We start from the raw sequence: 19267 nt of genomic DNA, 5'->3' as shown, positions 1-19267 counted from the left end.
TCACATGTAGGGGAATTCTGCCAGTACTTACTAGGGATATTTGTTTTTCTTTTTAACCTATAATTTTTCTTTATTCTTGAGAATTTCATACATGTATTTAATGAAATATGATCATATTTTTTTCATTTCCATCCTTTAACTTTCCAATAGTTTTCCCCTTTCAACTTTGTATCTTTTTTTTTTATAACCTACTCAGTCTTGTCAGTACTGTCCATATGCATGGGTCTTGTGCCATCCACTGAAGCATGGGAAACCTCCCAGTGGGAACTTTCTCAAAGAGGAATGATTTTACTTTGACTAGGAGCTACCTAGCTACCTAGCTTTGCAATAGCTTCTCAATAAGGAATGATGCCTGAAAAGCACATCTTCCATCTAGGCTTGAAGTTTGGTTGGCTTGCTCTTGTGTACATCATGTGCAAGTAATTATAGCTGCTGTGAGTTCATGAGTGTGATACTTATGTCATGTCCAGAAGACTGCCTTCCATTGCACTCTTCCCCATCTTTGAGACGGACTTATATTATTTCTGCCTCCTCCTCCACCATTTTCCTTAAGCCTTGGCAGTGTAGTGGATGTTGATAAAGATACTCCATTTAGGGCTGAGCTCTTTGTCTCTTATTCTTACCACTTCCACAATCATACATTTCAGAATTTACTTTTGCCAACTGCAAAGAGAATGTTCTCTGACCAAGGCTGAGAGATGTCCTGGTCTGTGGACACAAACTTAACTATTTAGGAGTCAATGTTATAACATAAGTATTGAATAAAATAAAAATAGTAGGCTGTAATCTAGAACATATGAGTTTCCCAGGCATGTTCTTTTATATAGGATTTTACTATCAGTCATGTTATATAAATCCCTTTTGTGGAACAGTTCTCAAATCCACCAGAAAGCCAATAATCATGCCACTATGGCACTAGTTCCTGGCACGTCATTATTGCAATAAGAAAAGTCTAGCACTAGGTAAGACTATTGTGTTTTTCCTCTATGAGCCTACATAGCACCGTTTGGCATTATAAAATTTAGCTATTAGGAAAGTTTTAGTTCAAGATTGATTCCTCAATACTCTGCAACCAAAGTTTGTGATGTCCTCAACAGTAGGGTCTTGCCATGTAGCTGTGGAGGGTAACCAAGGGCAATGACAACAGCCTTTTTGTTTTTGAGTTCATTAGTTTTGACAGTCTTTCATTTTCTTAGTAGTTATTATTTTCCTACATGTGTATAATCCCTTAAACTGAATGTGATATGTGTTCTTCCCAGATGTCAACCAATTCTTTGTACCATCTGAAAAACTGCAGAAAGAAAGTGTAGCCATGTACATTTAAAAAGACAAATACACATAAATGTAAAGTAAAAGAAATGTCTAGAACAGTACACACTACTGGATTCTTTTTCCTGTAGAAAGAGGCAGGGGAAATGATTTAAAGTTTATGATGAAAGCATCTTTGCCTTTATGAGGGGTGTTCTAATCTTAAAAATAAGAGTAGAATCAAACACTCTCTATAATTAAAAATTATTTTAAAAATCAACAATAGTAGCCAATGATCTCTGCTTTTATTCTGTGACTTTGAATTCAGTTGCATTTCCTCATACTAAAATTAGAACTTTCAATTCTCATATTTCAGACACAGCTGTTGTTCTTACTAAATGAAACAGGTACTGTCCTTATTTAATTTTGCTGTGTTTCATGCTATTTTGAATATAAGAATGGTGTACCTGTGAACTGTCTGATCAGAAGACTATCATAAATATAGTGTATGCTATTTATTTGTAGAGGCATTTGAAAGGTGTTTGTGGACCATAGATAAGAATGCTTTTAGGTGTGCAGAAATGAATTTTGTTTCCCCTATTTTTGCTGCTGTGTAGAGACCCTCATTTTCGATCTATAAGATATTATTAAGAACCCAGTTATTCAAAAAGAAAGGAAGAGCCTAATGGATGAAAACTCTGGAGAAGAAAATACTAAAATTGCCTTTACAGATACAGAGCTCCAAGGGCAGGTACCAGGCTGAGCTCAGGGAATCCAACTGTTGAGAGAGAGGAGAGATACTGCAGGCCAGGGTCGTTCAGATCAAGATGGGAGGATGTGTAGAGATGACAGGCCACACTAGTGGAAGCCCATGAACTGTGGACTGGTGGCTGTCGAGCCCCCATGGTACTGGACTAGGCCGTTTGGGCACAAAAGGTGGTGGTTTGGCTCAAAATGTTTGGGGGCACCCAGGCAGGGGAATTGGGACCTGCCTCTGGTCTACAGGCAGGCCTCTAGAATCCAGTGCCTGTGGTGTGACACCTTGCACATCCTTGGTGCAGTGGGGAGTGGGGGCTTGAACCTGCCTAGGTTCAGTGTCCTGGGCTCTGCTGACTTCCCATGGGAGACCTTGATTTGGGAGATGTGGGGATGCATGGTGGCTTGAGAAAGAGGGCTTGGGAGTGGGAGGATGGAGGAGGGAGTAGGGAGTAGGGAGTAGGGAGGAGGGAGGAGGGAGGAGGGAGGAGGGAGGAGGGAGGAATCTGTGGATAGTATATGGAGTGAGTAGAAAATTTCTTAATAAAGAAAAATGAAAAAAACATGTATTGTTGAAAAGAAAAAAAATAGGCTTCAATGAAGTCCAAGATACTCAGAATAAAAAGGGACACAGATTCACTAGGTATAAAAACTACATTTAAGGGAGATCCTCTTTGTTTTGTTCTTTTGTATTTTATTTAATATTTTCAGCCCTGAATTAGATCCTTCCTTCCTTCCTTCCTTCCTTCCTTCCTTCCTTCCTTCCTTCCTTCCTCCCTTCTTTCCTTCCTCCCTCCCTCCCTCCCCTCCTTCCTTCATTTAATTTGTCGTAGACAAATGTTTAGTCAGCTCACAGTTTTGTAGGGTTATATGTCTAGGGAGCACGATGAGTCTCCTTGGCATATCACTACCATATTGATGGAATCACAGAAGGAGTATGTGCAAGAGAGAGAGGTCACAGTCAATGTAATGCCAAAGAGAGCAATTTAGAGATCAGGTTCACTTTTTTTTTAATAACACATTCCTTGGGAACTGGGGTCCAACATAAGTGTCACCACCTCTTTATGTTGCCACACTGGGAACAAAGCTTTGAGGACAGGATTCTTTAGGCCCAGAACTTCCCTTCGACTTTACCCAGAGCACAGCATGCACTCATAGACAAATACTAACATCCTCAGTTTAGTCAATCAGACACATTAAAATTAATTGCTATGTAGCCCTTGGGTGACCTAAGATGTCCCTTTTCATTCTGTCATCATTTCAATGTAGCCTAGCTGCTTTGCTTTTGGATCTAAGGTTTATTTAACTTTCTGAGTTTTATCCTGAATATTATCTTCTTAATTGCACCTTAATGAGTCCTTTATTCCTCATGAATTATTGAACCATGAACCCTCTTACCTAACATTTCAAAGATTATCCAGCTTTTTAGAAATTCTGTCACATTCCTTTACACTGTGAAGAGAAAGAATCAGATTCTGTTTGCCCTCACTCTTTCTCAGGTTTTGATAGTGATAAATGAAAAATATAGACAATAAAATATGTGAAGAAAAGTGCTATGCTTTCTGTATTGAAGATAATCATCCAGAAAGATACATCATTTGGCAAGATTTTAGGAGTGTTTCTATTAGAGCTGTGAAGAGGAGCATTCATTAATGAATCATCACCCACCTCCAGTAGACAGCACTGCTTAGAAGTCCTAGGGTGTTTCTCTGGTTTCAATGGCTGTTGTGTTCTCCTCAAACCTCTGGTCCTCTGCTGTCATTTCACCCTCCGCTTCGTTAATTGAGGGCATCAGTCTACAGCTCTTGATGTCCTGTAATCTAAGTGCCTGGCGCCTGCATCCCCACTACAATAGCCTGCCAACCTCCACTCTTGCCACTCTCCCAGCAATCTCCTCACTCTGCTTTGGTTTCAACCATTCCCTTTCAACTGGATTCTGCTCATGACATTTTCAGCTTTCAACAAAGCAAAAGCAAGAAAGCCAACAAACAAACAAAAGCTCTGGCCCAAGTGGTTTTCCCTGTGATAACCACATCTCTCCTTCTTTAGCACCAAATCAGCCGAAGGTGCTTAGTTTGTTCATGTGGTGGAGTACATTTACTGATTTTCATGTTAAACCATCCTCACATCTCTGGGATGAAGCGCATTTGATTATGGTGTATATGGATCTTGTTGATGTGTTCCTGAATTCAGTTTGTGAGTATTTCATTGAGCATTTTTGCACCAATGTTCATGAGGGAATTTTGTCTATAATTCTCTTTCTTTGTTGAATCATTGTTTAGTTTGGGTATCAGAGTGACTGTAGTCTCATAAAATGAATTTGGCAGTGTTCCTTCTATTTATATGTTGTGGAATAATTTGAGGAGTATTGGTATTAGCCTTTCTTTGAAGGTCTGGTAGAATTTTGCACTGAAACCATCTGGTCCTGAGCTTTATTTGGTTGGGAGACTTTCAATGCCTGTTTCCTTAGGGGCTATAGGTCTATTTAAATTGTTTATCTGACCTTGACTTTTAGATCTTCCAATTTTGTGGAGTACAGGTTTTTGAAATATGACCTACTGATTCTTTAGATTTCCTCAGTATCTGTTGTTATATATCCCTTTTCATTTCTGATTTTGTTAAGTTGGATATTCTCTCTATGCCTTTTAGTTAGTTTGGATAAAGGTTTTCCTATTTTGTTGATTTTCTGAAAGAACCAACTCTCTGTTTCATTGATTGTTTGTATTGTTCTCTTTATTTCTATTTGATTGGTTTAAACCATGAGTTTGATTATTTCCTGCCATCTACTCCCCTTGGGTATGTTCGCTTTTTTTTCTGTCTAGAGTTTTCAGGTGTGCTGATAGTTCACTAGTATGAGATCTCTCCAGTTTCTTTAGGAAGGCACTTAGTGTGATGAACTTTCATCTTAACACTGCATTCATTGAGTCCCAAATGTTAGGGCATGTGCATTCATTTCCATTGAAATTTAGGAAGTCTTTAATTTCTTTATCTACTGAATCAGTGGTGATTCAGTAGAGAGTTTTTCAGTTTCCATGGATTTGGAGGCTTTCTGTTGTTTTTGTTTTTGTTGATGAGTCTATGGTCAGTTTTGGAGAATGTTCCATAAAATGCCAAAAAGAAAGTGCATTCTTTTGTATTTAGGTGAAATGTTCTGTAGATAATTGTTCTGTCCATTTGAGTCATAATTTCTGTTAGCTCCATTATTTCTCTGTTTAGTTTTTATCTGGATGACCTGTCCATTAGTGTGAATTGGGTATTGAAGTCTCCCATAATTAATGTGTGGGGTTCGATGTGTGATTTAAGCTTTAATAGTGCTTCTTTTTACAAATGTGGGTGCCCTTGTGTTTGGGGCAAAGATGTTAAGAATTGCTATGTCCTCTTGGTAGATTTTCCTTTTGATGAGTGTGAAATGTCCTTCTCCATCTCCTTTGATTTAATTTTTATTGGAAGTCTAGTTTGTTATATATTAGAATAGCTACATCAGCTTGCTTATTAGGGCCATTTGCTTTCAAAATATTTTTCCAACTTCCCTTTTATTTTTCATTAAATATATAATTTTATAAAATACTTTTCAGCTACATAATGTTAAATTATTTCTGAGAAGCATATACAAATCTCCTCTGTAAACTGCTAGCACACAATCATAAAAAACAAGCAGCACCCACGCAGGGTGATAGAGATCCATCCTTGGTGCATAGGCAGCCTTTTGGAAATCTGGTGCCTGTGGTGTGATGCCTTGTGCAGCCTTGGTGCAGTGAGAAGGGGCTTGGACCTGCCTAGGCTCAGTGTGCTGGGCTCTGCTGACTCCCCATGGGAGACCTTGATTTGGGGGATGTGGGGATGTGGGGTGGCTTGGGTAAGAGGGCTGGAGTGGGCGGAGGGAGGAGGAGGATCTGTGGGTGGTATGTAGAGGGAGTCGAAAATTTCTTCCTTTTTTTTTTCTTTTCTTTTCTTTTTTTTTTTCCCGAGACAACGTTTCTTTGTGTAGCTTTGCTCCTGGAACTTACTTTGTAGACCAGGCTGGCCTTGAACTCACAGAGATCCACCTGCCTCTGCCTCCTGAGTGCTGGGATTAGAAGTGTGCATTACCACCGCCCTAGAAAATTTCTTAATAAAGAAAAATGAGGAAAAAAAAAAAGATTGACAACTTCCTTAATCCACATACTGCTTGTCTCTTGTGTCTGAAAGTTTTGCTGGGTATAGTAGTCTGGCTGGAATCTGTGATCTCTTAAAGTCTTCAAGTGATCGTTCCAGGACCTTTTGGTTTTTAGAGTTTATGTTGAGAAGTCAAGTGTAATTCTTATAGTTCTGCCTTTATATGTTATTTGCACCTTTCTTCCATGTAGCTTTTAATATTCTTTCTTTGTTTGGTATATTTAGTGTTTCGATTATCATGTGATATGTATATTTTTTTCTGATCCAGATTTTTGGTGTTCTATTATTATTATTATTATTATTATTATTATTATTATTATATTTGTGTTTTAATTTTACACATCAGCTATGGGGTCCCCTGTCTTCCCCCCTCCCTCCCCACCTTCACCTTCCCCCAATCCCCTCCCTCCATTCCTATCTCCTCCAGGGCCAAAACTCCCCTGGGGATTCATTTAAACCTGGTGGATTCAGTATAGGCAGGTCCAGTCCCCTCCTTCCAGGCTGAGCAAAGTGTTTGAGGGAAAGAAAGCTTAGGGGAGCAGGAGATCCCAGCTGGATCAAGAACAGAAAGGGAGAACAAGGAATAACAGACCATGATAAATGAAGACCACATGAGAACAGGAATAGGCAGAGTGCTGGAGAGGTCCCCTGAAATCTACAATGATACATCCACTGTAGACTACTGGCAATGGTTGAGAGAAAGCCTGATCTGACCTAGTCTGGCGATCAGATGGCCAAACACCCTAACGGTCCTGCTGGAACTCTCATCCAATAACTGATGGAAGTGGATGCAGAGATCCTCAGCCAGGCCCAAGGTGGAGCTCCGGGTGTCCAATTGTCAAGAAAGAGGAGGGACTGTAAGAGTGTGAATTGTTGAGCCCAAGATTGGAAAAACACTGGGATAAATAGACAAACGAATGGAAACACATGAATTATGAACCAAAGGCTGTGGAGCCCCCAGCTGGATCAGGCCCTCTGGATAAGTGAGACAATTGAATAGCTTGAACTGTTTGGGAGGCATCCAGGCTGTGGGACTGGGTCCTGTCCTTAGTGCATGAGCTGGTTGTTTGGAACCTTGGGCTTACACAGGGACACTTTGGTGTTCTTTAAGCTTCTTGTACCTCTATAGGCATGTCCTTCTTTAGGTAATGAGATTTTCTCCTATGATTTTATTGAATATATTTTCTGAGTTTTTCAGCTTGAGTTCTTCTATTTCTATTATTCTTAGGTTTGGTCTTTTCATGGTGTTCCAATTTTTTTACATCTAACATTTTCTTTGATGAATCTATTTCTGCTCTTGTGTCTTCAATGCCTGAGATTCTCTCTTCCATCTCTTGTATTATGTTGGTGATGGTTGCATCTGTAATTCCTGTTTGCTTACCAAGATTTTCCATTTCCAGAATTCCATTCATTTGTTTTCTTTATTGCTTTATTTCCAAATTTTCCTGTCTTGAACAGTTTTCTTCTCTTGTTTTTTTTTTTTCCCCCTTGGCTTTCTTGGCATTCTTAAGAGATTTGTTGATTTCCTCCAATTTTTTGTTCATCTTTCCTTCGATTTCTTTAAGAGATTTCCTTCATTTCCTCTTTAAAGACCTCTATCATCTTTATAAATGGTTTTAAGATCATTTTCTTGTGCTTCAGCTGGGTTGGAATGTTCAGGTCATGTTGTCGAAGGATAGCTTGGCTCTGGTAGTGCCATATTGCCCTTTCTGTTTTTGAGTGTGTTTTTACACTGGCATTTAGTCATCTGGTTTTGGGATGTTTACAGGGCTAGGTATTGATTCCTGAGTTAATAGTTGTTGTATGGATGTTTTGTTCTTTGGTTTCTGTTTCCTGTCTGGTCCTATGGCCTAAGTAGCCATGGCTTCTGGTGACTAGGGAGTCTTCAGGTACAGTAGAGTGTCTCTGCTGTTTTTTTGGTGGCTTGTAAGACCTCTGGGGTTTTAAGTGCCAATGTTGCCTCTATGGTTCTAAAAACTGTGTGACCTCTGGGGTTCTGGTTCCCATCTTGGCCTCTGGGATTCCTAGTATGTTGTGCCCTCCAGTATAGCAGAAATTTTCTGCCAAGATTGTGACCTGGGATATGTAAGCTCAGGGAGGGAGTGCATTTAGGGGCTGTTGGGCCAGCTTTACATAGTGTTAGCTAGTATGAGTGTGGGTAGTATCTTAGCTTGGGTCCCTAAAACTGCACTGGCCTTGGGTAAGGTAGAAGTTTTCTGCTGAAGCTTTGGGCAAGAATAAGGAGCTTAGAGGAGGGGGTACAGTCTGTGGTTGTAGGGCAGGCTTTAAGGAGTGTTAGTGGGCCATGGGAGGTATCTTACTTGGGGTCCCTAGGACCAGTCTGGTCTCTAGTAAAGCAGCCAGAGTTGCAGGCTGGAATATGGATCCCAACAGATGGGGTGCTGTTGGGAGATGTTGGGCATGCAATAAGCTCCCAGATTTCTTTAAGGTATTTATTCATTTCCTTCCACTGTTTGCTTGTGTTTTCCTGGATTTCTTTAAGGGACTTATTGATTTCCTCTTCAAGGTTCTCTAGCATCTTCAAATAGTTGGTTTTAAGGTCTTTTTCTTATGTTTCAGCATGTTGAAATATTTGGGGTCTGTTGTGGTAGGATTGATGGGCTGTAGTGGAGACATATTTTTCTAGCTGTTATTGATTATGTTTTTACACTAGGCGCTAGGCATTTGGACTGGGAAGATTATAGTTCTAGGTGCTGATGTCTGGTTTTGTCTCTGTTAACAGGATGAGTGTTTTGTTCCTTGTCTTCTGTTTCTTCTCTGTATTTTAGGAGAGTGTGGTGGCAGTGTGTTATCTGGTGAGAAATTTTCTGTGGACCTGATCGGTGTGGTCATTGGGGCTTCCAAATAAAATGTATTTCTAGGTACTGGGAACTGATACTTAGGAATGGGGTTAGGCTATGGGGACTGAGAGCTTCACTGAAGGGAAAAAACCCTGAATGTTCCACTAGAAATGATTATTTAATCTCCTTGGAATGGGAGTGTAGAGTCCAGAGAGGCCACCCCAGAAGGTCTGCTATAGTGTCTGCTGGAGTGGGGGGCTGGGATAAAGGAACAGGGGGAGGGAGGTTAGGAAGGGATGGTCTGGAGGATACACAGGAAGTGTGTGGTGGTGTGGAAGTAAGTCCGCAGCAGGTGTTCTGCTGTAGAACTAGGGAGAAGGCTGGGGATTGGGTTTGGAGGAGAGGAGGTGTTGTGTCCTGAGTGAAGCTCCACATCAACCCAAGCAGACACAAGAAGTTAAGGCAAGAGTTAATGCAGGGCAGCATAAAAGAAAGGGGGTATAGAGAGGGGGGATGATGGATCAGGGCCATAGAACAGACTCAGGAGCTGAACTGCAACCCTGAATGCCTGCTGTAGTGAGTATTAAGCATAAAAATTATAAACATTATTTTTGCCAAGTTACAGTTACAGTATTCACTAATCAAGATTCAGAGATTAGGGTCTTTCCTTGAATGTTCCATCATTGTCAATCAACATACAATGCAAGCCTTTCAGTCCAACCAATAAGATTCATTTGTTTTTTCTGTTCTTAGGAGCGGCCATGATGTTTCTAGAGAACTGAACATGTATAAGAACTATTTCTCTGATTTAAGGAGGAAGACGATCAAGTATTGAAATGTTCCCAGCTCCCCTTGGACTTTGTTACCTGAACTTTCACCCTGCAGATAAAATGGAATCTGCAGTCAAAATTGCAGCACTTAGGACAAGGTGCTTTTGCCTGTTCCCAAAAGAGGGAGTGGTGAATGTCTTCAGTTAGCTTTCCGATTTTTCTAGGATGCTCAGCTAGTGTGCTCCCTTGGAATGCCTCCTGGTGTTGGAGACTGGGATACTGGCATGAGTTGGGGGAAGAAAGTTTGGAGGAGATGATCTTTGTTATCTGTTGTGGATGAGGTCTGAGAGGAAATGAAACCCAATCAGGTGTTCTGTTACATGAATGGGATGAGACAGGAGGATTGGATCTGGAGGAGCAGAAGGAGAGGTGAAGGTCTGCAGTCACTCTAGCTGCTTCCTTGGCAGGAGTACTTGCATGTGTTTTTTTAAAAAGTTTTTTTATGTTTTTATTTTATTTTATTTTTTTTGGTTTTTCATGACAGGGTTTCTCTGTGAAGCTTTGTGCCTTTCCTGGAACTTACTTGGTAATCCAGGCTGGCCTCGAGCTCACAGAGATCCGTCTGACTCTGCCTCCCAAGTGCTGGGATTACAGGCGTGAGCCACTATTGTCTGGCTTAAAATGATTTATCATTTTATTTATTTATTTTTCCTTGGCTGAGGACCAAACCCAGGCCCTTGCGCTTGCTAGGCAAGTGCTCTACCACTGAGCTAAATCCTCAACCCCTTAAAAAGTTATTTTATGTGTATGAATCTTGTCTGCACATATCTATGTGGACTGTGTGCATACTTAGTGCCTGGAGAAGCCAGAAGATGGTGTCAGATCCCCTGGCATCTTGTGGTCTTGGGAACTGAACCCAGGCAGGTCCTATGCAAGAGCACTAAGTATTCTTATCCACTGAGTGAATTCTCCAGCTCCCACAGCTGATATTTCAATTGAGTTGTTTTTGAGTTCTTTGTATATTCTAGATATTAATCTGCTGTCAGATGTGTAGCTGGAAAATACTTTTTTCACTTATGGGGACTGCCTCTTTATTTGACTGTTTCCTTTGTTGCACTGAAGCTTTTCAGTTTGATGAAATCTTTGTCAATTGTTGGCCTTTGTGCCTGTGTTACTGTTGTCCTATTGAGAAAGTTCTTTGTAGTTAGAGTTTTCCTGCCTGGCTCACAGTCAGGACAAATCTCTCTCACTTGCCAGGCCCATAGACGCTCAGAACCAACCAAGTAAACACATAGAAACTTATATTCCTTACAAACTGTATGGCCGTGGCAGGCTTCTTGTTATCTACTTCTTCTATCCTAAATTAACCCATTTCTGTTAGTCTATACTTTGCCACATGACTTGTGGCTTGCTGGTGTCTTTACATGTTGCTTCTCATGGCAGCGGCTGACAGTGTCCCTCCCCCAGCCTTCCACCTCCCAGAATTCTCTTCTCTCTTGTCCCGACTGTACTTCCTGCCTGGCCACTGGCCAAACAGCATTTTATTTATACAGAGCGATATCCCTATTGAGAAAGTTCTTACCTGTGCTTGTAAGTTTATGTGTACTTCCTACTTTTCCCACAGCAATTACAGGGCATCTGGTCTTACACTGCGGTCCTTTTTTTACCTGGAGTTGAATTTTGTTCAGGGTGAGAGGTAAGTCTCTAACTTTCTCCATGTTGAGATGTAGTTTTCCTAACTCCATTTGTTGAAGATGAAGTCTTTTTTTCCCAATGTATATTTCTTGTGTCTTTCTCAAAGATGAGGCATCTGTGGTTACACAGAGGTATGCTTGGGTCATTTATTCTATGCCATTGATCTATGAGTCTGTTTTGTGCCAGTACCATGATGTTTGTATTACTGTGGCTCTATGGTATAATTTGAAATCAGTATGGTGATACCTTCTATAGTATTCTTTTTGTTCAGGATTACTTTGGCTACTATTTGTTCTTTTCTGTCTACATATAAATTTTGAGATTGGTTTTTATGTCTGTGAAGAATAGTCCTAGTATTTATTGAGGGTTTCATAAAATCTGTAGATTTATGTGGTGATATATTGTGTTCCCCAATGATTTGTGCACCTGAATAAAGCTTATCTGAGGATCAGAGAAAAAAGCCAGCCACTATATTAAACATAGAAGTCAGGCAGTGGTAGCATACATCTTTAATCCTAGCATCTGGATCTCTGTAAGTTCAAGGCCACACTGGGAACAAAGCCAGGCCTGGTGGCACATGTCTTAAATTCCAACACTAATTAACTAGTACAGACAGACAGGAAGTGATGCAGCTGGGCGGAGAGAGAAAGGGAGATGCAGAACAGAAAGGCATATAGGCGTGGGTATACAGGAAGCAGGTTTTTTTGACTGAGGATTTCTAAGTGGTAATGTGCCTGTCTTCTTTCTGTTTTTCTGATCTTTCAGCTTTCACCCAAATATCTGGCTCCAGTTTTCTTAAATTAATAAGACATTTAGTGATTCATGTAGACAGCAGAAGTCATCCTCGGATCTGACCAGGAGCAAATCTACCTTGCTAGCAGGAGCAGGGAGCAGGGAGCAAGGTCATGTGACCCTTCTCCAAGTCCTTATAAGAAGTCACAATGCAGGAAGCACCAACTCCTTTGGGCCATATAGCCCAAGGTCATGGGCAGAGCAAATACCACTACAGATTTATGTTGGTGGGATATCAATTTTCTCATTGATCCTTCTTTTCCATGAGCATGAGATCTCTCTTTCTATCTTCTGATATCATCCTCAATTTCTTTCTTCAGTGTTCTAAAGTTTTCATTGTAAAAGTTCTTCATTTTCTTGGATAAATTTTTACCCCCAGGTTTTTGTTTTTGTTTTCTAACAAATAGGATTATTCCCTGGATGTCTTTTTCAGTATGCTTGTCATTGCTTCTGATTTTTACATGTTAATTTTGTATGCTGACACTTTGCTGAAAGTATTTATCTTCTCTAAGAGTTTTTTGGTGGAGTCTTTAAGGTCTCTTATGTAGTGAATCATATCATTTGCAAATAGGGTTACCTTGATACATTGACTTCTTTTTTCTGTTTGTATTTCCTTCCTTCCTTCCTTTTTTTTGGAGCTGAGGACCGAACCCAGGGCCTTGAGCTTGCTAGGTAAGCGCTCTGCCACTGAGCTCAATCCCCAACCCCTTCCTTCCTTTTGACCTCCCTTCCTTTCTTAATTTTTGACCTTTATTCCTTCTTCTCTCCCCCCTCCATCTTTTCTTTTGTATTATTGAACTAGTTAAGACTTTAAGAATTATATTGAATTGGAGTGGATAAAATGGACACTCTTACCTTGTTCCTGCTCTTAGCCCCTGTTTCCTTGATCAGGAGTTTATTTCATTAACTTTTAATTTTATATCTTCTGTTGACTTCTGCACATCTAAATTTAGGTACAAATTCACACTCATATAATGTATAAAAGTAAAAGCTTCATAAATATTTCTTCTTAAAATACATTAAAGTGATTAAATGTTTATAGTCAGGATTTGAGCTCATTATCTACTTTTAGGGATTAATTATAATAGCTAGTTATCAATAGCTACAATAAAAATAGTATAATGGTATAAAAATGTCCAGTTTTGTTTTCCTTGTCCTTTTTAATGTTGTTTCATGAGATCTGAAATCCTTTAGTTGCACTGGACAAATCAAATGACCCTCCAGGGAGAGCGTCTAAACTATGAGAATATTTAACACTATCCAGTGTTTTCAGAATCTTCTGCTCACTGGGTCTCTTGAGGTTTGAATAATTAGCTTCCTATATTTTATGTTAGGTTATTACTTGGTACTTTAGGCTAGAGAAATCAGGGAAGCCAGTCTGTGAAGATGCTGTTTGTTTTATACAGGTAAGATGCACAGATATGTTTAAAGAATGAGAAGTGTGGCTTTATTTGTAGGTAAGAGTCTGCTATGAACATGGATTGGTCTTACCTAAAGTACTTGTGTTTGTCTAAAGCAAAGTAGATAGAAACCTGGAAAAGGAATTGAATAGCACAGAAAAATAGCAATGAAAAAGTTCTCTGATGTATAGAAAAAAGTTATTTGGATTTGACTTTGAGCTAGAATAACATTGCACATGAGGAAATATAAAAGACATTGGAAAACATCAGAAAGCTTTGTAATATTGTGTATTTGCTCCAGGTGCAATTTTCCAATACATACTCATTTTGCAATGTGATATGGAGAATTTGAAAACAGAATAATACTTACAGATCAGGAATTAGATTTACTTTTTACATTTTCTCCTCTTTTAAAGAGATTTATTAGTTTTCACTTTAATTTATGTATATGATTTTTTTTTGCTTCCATGTATGTATGTACACTTCTTGCAAGCACTACCTGAGGAAGCCAGAAGGATCATTGGGTCCTCTGGAACTAGAATTACAGATAGATACTGTTATGTGGGTACTGATAAACCGAACCAATTTCCTCTGCAATAGTAGTGAGTGCTCTCAATCACTGAGCCATCCCTCCACCTCCATCTCTGTGGTTTATAACAAATGTTTGTATTAATTTTATTTCTGACCCGTAAGTAAGACAGTTAAAGAGTTTTAACAAATGGAAAATTTTAATTTTTCTTAGGTGAGAGAAACTGTGGAGAATCAAAGTAATTAAAACGGAAAAAGGTATTGAATAGATTGAATCTTGAAATGCGAAAGTGATGGGTGTTGCTTCGTTTCATTTATTCTCACAAGTAGTTATTTGAAAAAGATACATAGTTACTTATATTTTCCTGAATAATCAATCAAAACACCAATTGTTCTTAAATTAGAAGGGTTTGGGTTTATTTGGATGTAAAGCAGGTTTCATGACAATCTGAGAAGTAACAATCCAGAGTCTGTCTTGAGGGAATAATAAACTTACAATATTTATCAAAACAGGAGAAAATATACACAACTGAGTGTTTGGATGGGTGCTTTGTTCACACCTAGCAGATGACTATAGGGTACTGAACTTACAACTCTGTATTAGGAAACTCCTTACTAAATATTTCCTTTAAGAATTAGGAAATTCTTAAAAATTTAGGTGTCTGTCTGAAAAATCTGTTTAGGAGAATTCTATGTATGACAGATTTAAGACTGTATAAAGGTATGAACTAGGGGACCACTCACAACATAAATAAAAAAATTAAGTCTGGCCTTTTGTATCATGGGTATTTTACAGTTGTAAATGAATGTATATTATATGATGAACAAGAATGATTTTAAAACCCAACCAACTGTAAGAAAAGATTTAAAATTACCTGTTGTGTATGTGTTTTCTCTGTGGTGTTTGTGGCTCATAGGTAATTAAACATCATACCTTCACTATCCAATTGCAGATATCCATATGAGTCTTTCTTTGGACTTATTTTTGGATACTACTCTGTGTCAAGTGAATCTAAGCCCTTCCTGTCTTGAACTTTATCTGTTTCTAAATTCTATGATATTTTGGTATCATATCATTCTACTCTAAACTCAAAAGCATTCCTGGGTTTTACCAAGGTGATGGTACACAGCAGATATAGGTCCATTGACAATGCTTCCCATAGCTTTAGAACTTGAAAGATGCTTGAAACACTGTGATTGGTTATAACTGTGGGGCTTTTGAAGAATGATTAAAAAGAGCTATGCAAATTGAAAAAATATTTACTTATTTAAACTTTTCTTTTTCTCCATAACTGCACATACTTTTCAAATTTCAAATTTTCAAATTTGTTGACTTTAGATTTCTCCTTTAACCTCATTGTCTTTTTCTTTATTTTTGTAATCTTTTGCCTTCTCCTTCCTCTGTCACTTAAGACCTCTGCATAGTCTCCTTTCTTGTCTTTACACCTAAAACCATGCATATTTTCATGTGTGTTTCAAATAATCAAAATACATCTTTATTTATGTTTTAAGAAAAACTTGTATACATTATGTTGTGATTCTGAGTTTTAGGATGGATTACAAAAATGACCATTGTAGTCCTTAAATCTATGGGAGTTGTAGCTAGTTGGGAAGGAACACTTAATGAATTACACCTAATTAATTATAAGCACTAAGGAGACACACAGAGTTCTTTGAGAAAAGTACATTGAAAGTACACTTTGATTACCAAATAACCTGAATACTATAATCTATTATTGAATAGGAGGTAGTTAACGTATTTTGAAGAATCTTTTATCAGAAGGACATAGTTAATACATTTTGAAACGTCTTTCAGAAATGGAATTCTGTGCTCTCTGTTTTATGATGCCATCTCCTTTAATTCATTCATTTCTCTCATATATTCACAGTATTATGGAAAAAATAAAAAACTTATTAGTATAAATATTAATTATTTGATGTAGAATACCTACATATTGAGTACACATTATGTTTATATTGTTACATGAATTGTTAGTTTTTAATATGTTCAATAGATTAATAAACTATCTCTGAAATGAATTGCGAGTAACTAAGCCATGGCATCAGTTTTGTTTTGTTTTTCTGAATTGAGAGCTCATCCTGTGCCTACTGTGTTGTTTATTCTCCAAGGATAAGTAGACCTACAACATATTGTGATACATTATTTTCAAAGTTGAGTAAATACTTCCTACTACAGAGGTTTTAAATTTCTGCTCATGAGCTGAGCTCTCCAGAAAGCGATTCTCACTTATGCATCATATTTTATGGACATGTCCTAAGCTAGAATGTGAAATCAGACCCTGAACTGTTGTTTTCTATATCAAACGCTATCACTGCAATCCAGAAATATCACATGGAACAGAACATTGCATGACTGCCACAGCTTCACTGTGTGGTCTCTGTTTCAGAACTCTATGGGCATAATAGGTGGTTTTTCCTTTTCTGGTTTTATGTAGGCACAACTAACAAATAAATATTGTATATATTTTTGGTGTACAACATTTTGCTTATATATACTTAATATATATATATATATATATACATAAATATATTAGCTTACTATAAAGTTACATTATATATGTTATATTTACATATCTTAAACTAATGAACATGTTTACCTAACATACTTATCTGTTGTGAGAACATTGATGATTGACTTTCAGCAATTTTCAAGCATTCAATTATCATTGTCCATAATCACCATGCTGTAGTAGATCTCCAGGAAGTAACCACCATGTCAATGGAGCTTTTGTATTTTTTTACCATCATCATCTTGCTCTACACCAATACTTGACACCACTTTTGCCTGGTTCAAAACTATATTCTTTGCTTTTATGAGCATGACTTCCCAGATTTTATATGTAAATAAGATCTCTCAGCATTTGTCTCCTTGTGTCTGTAGTTGCACTCAGTATAATAACCTCCAAGTTCATTAATGCTATCACGAGACACAAAATTCCCTTCTTTTCAAAGGCTATATGTGTACTGTCCATTTCTATGTGTGTTTGTGTGTGTCTGTGTGTATATGTCTACATTTATGTTTATTGTTCACTCATCTGTAAGGGAGCACTTGGGATGTTTTTATATTTGCTTTTATAAATAATGTTTCAATGATCATGGGCCAATACAGGGTCATTTCCTCTGGATGATTCATTCCAATATTAATAATGATTAATAATTCTCTCTCTCTGCTGTCTGTCCCTGTCTCTCTCTATCTTTTCTGTTTCCCTCTCTTTCCCACTCCAGTTCTCCTGTTTCTTCCTTTCCCCCCTCTGTCTCTCTTTCTCTATTTCTCCATTTTTCTGTTTGTTCCTCTCCTCTTTCTCCTCCCTCCCTCCCCCTCTCTCTCCCTCCCTCCCTCCCTCCCTCCCTCCTTCCTTTTTTCCCTCCCTCCCTTCCTTCTCCATTTCTTTCTTTGATGGGGATGAAATCCAGGGCCCTAGATACTGGAAGGGGTGTGCTCTATACCGGTAAAATACCAAGACCCTATTTTAAAATTATTATGGAAATGACTATGCTTTCTCTAGTGAATATACTAATTTATATTCCTAATAATTCTGTACAAGTTTCCTTTTTTAACAACTAACTAAAACTTCTTACTAATGAACCTTTGATAAAAGCTCTTTTAATAAGGTAAAGAAGGGGTGGTATTTCAGAGTGTTTTTAATTTGCCATCCCCTGACAAATAGCCATGCAAGCATTTGCTCATCTATCTGTCCAACGTAGATGCTAAATAAAACACTGATTTTCATAGCCTTGAGTTCTAACCTTTGGGACTATTGATATAATTACAGTAATTTTCAGTTTCTTCTGCTGCTGTCCTCCAGGTGGCACTCAAAAAGCATCAATGGAAGGAACAAATCACTCTGTGGTATCAGAATTCATGTTTGTGGGACTCACCAATTCCTGGAAGATGCAAGTACTTCTCTTTGTGTTTGCTTCAGTGTTTTACATGGCAAGCATGATGGGAAACTCCCTCATCATTTTCACAGTGGCTTCTGACCCTCACTTACACTCTCCCATGTACTTTCTGTTGGCCAATCTCTCCTTTATTGATTTAGGTGTTTCATGTGTTACTTGTCCCAAGATGATTTATGACCTGTTCAGAAAGCGCAAAGTCATCTCCTTTAGAGGTTGCGTCACTCAAATCTTCTTCATCCATGTCATCGGTGGTGTGGAGGTGGTGTTGCTTATAGGCATGGCTTATGACAGATATGTAGCCATATGTAAGCCTCTCCATTATTTGACCATTATGAATGCCAAAATGTGCATTTTCATCTTAGTATCTGCGTGGGTGGTTGGCCTTATGCATTCCCTGGTTCAATTTGTTTATATAGTTAATTTACCTTTCTGTGGACCAAATATTTTGGACAGTTTTTACTGTGACCTTCCTCGGTTCATCAGACTTGCTTGCATAGACACCAACCAATTAGAACTAATGGTATCAGCCAACAGTGGATTTATTTCTGTAGGCTCCTTCTTCATACTGGCCATATCTTATGTTGTTATAATAGTCACTGTTCAAAAACATTCCTCAAGTGGTTCCTCCAAAGCCCTGTCTACACTTTCTGCTCATATTTCTGTTGTGGTCCTGTTCTTTGGTCCTTTGATATTTGTTTATACATGGCCTTCCCCCTCCACACACCTGGATAAGTATCTGGCCATATTTGATGCAGTTGGTACTCCTTTTCTCAACCCTGTGATCTACACATTGAGGAATCAAGAAATGAAGACAGCAATGAAGAGAGTATGCAGACAGCTTCTGAAATATGGGAAGATCTCCTGAACGATTGTGGCATGAACATTTGTCATGGAACACATTTTGTTGTTGACCAAATTCAGTGAAAAATTACTTTCCCGGGTCAGATTTGCTTACCTATACTGACATTTGGGTGATTTTTCCTCTTCTGCTAGGGAGAGATTTGCAATGTGTTCTAGCAACAGAGAAGCAATTATATATATATAGCAAAGATTGTAATACTAGAGAGCTCAATTCCCAAAGAAGAATTTTTATTTGAAGTAAACTTTTAGTTATACAGAAGATACAAGGGCACTTTACTGCTTATGAGGGAAATGAAAACATTTCCTCTCTTTCTGAACATAAATTTTCTCACATGCAGGA

The 19267-nt window shown here is 38.4% G+C and overlaps 1 protein-coding gene across 1 annotated transcript; it reads left to right on the top strand.

Annotated features, from left to right (window-relative positions):
* The first annotated feature begins 17992 nt into the window (after window positions 1-17992).
* Window positions 17993-18931, top strand: LOC118582667 (olfactory receptor 4F3/4F16/4F29-like). Its single transcript, XM_036185705.1, has one exon. The coding sequence runs from the start codon at window positions 17993-17995 to the stop codon at window positions 18929-18931; it is 939 nt and encodes a 312-aa protein (XP_036041598.1).
* The last annotated feature ends 336 nt before the right edge of the window (window positions 18932-19267 follow it).

This window comes from Onychomys torridus, chromosome 4 (assembly GCF_903995425.1).
Source record: "Onychomys torridus chromosome 4, mOncTor1.1, whole genome shotgun sequence".
NCBI classification, from domain to species: Eukaryota; Metazoa; Chordata; class Mammalia; order Rodentia; family Cricetidae; genus Onychomys; species Onychomys torridus.
This window is presented reverse-complemented; position numbering and strand designations above follow the sequence as displayed.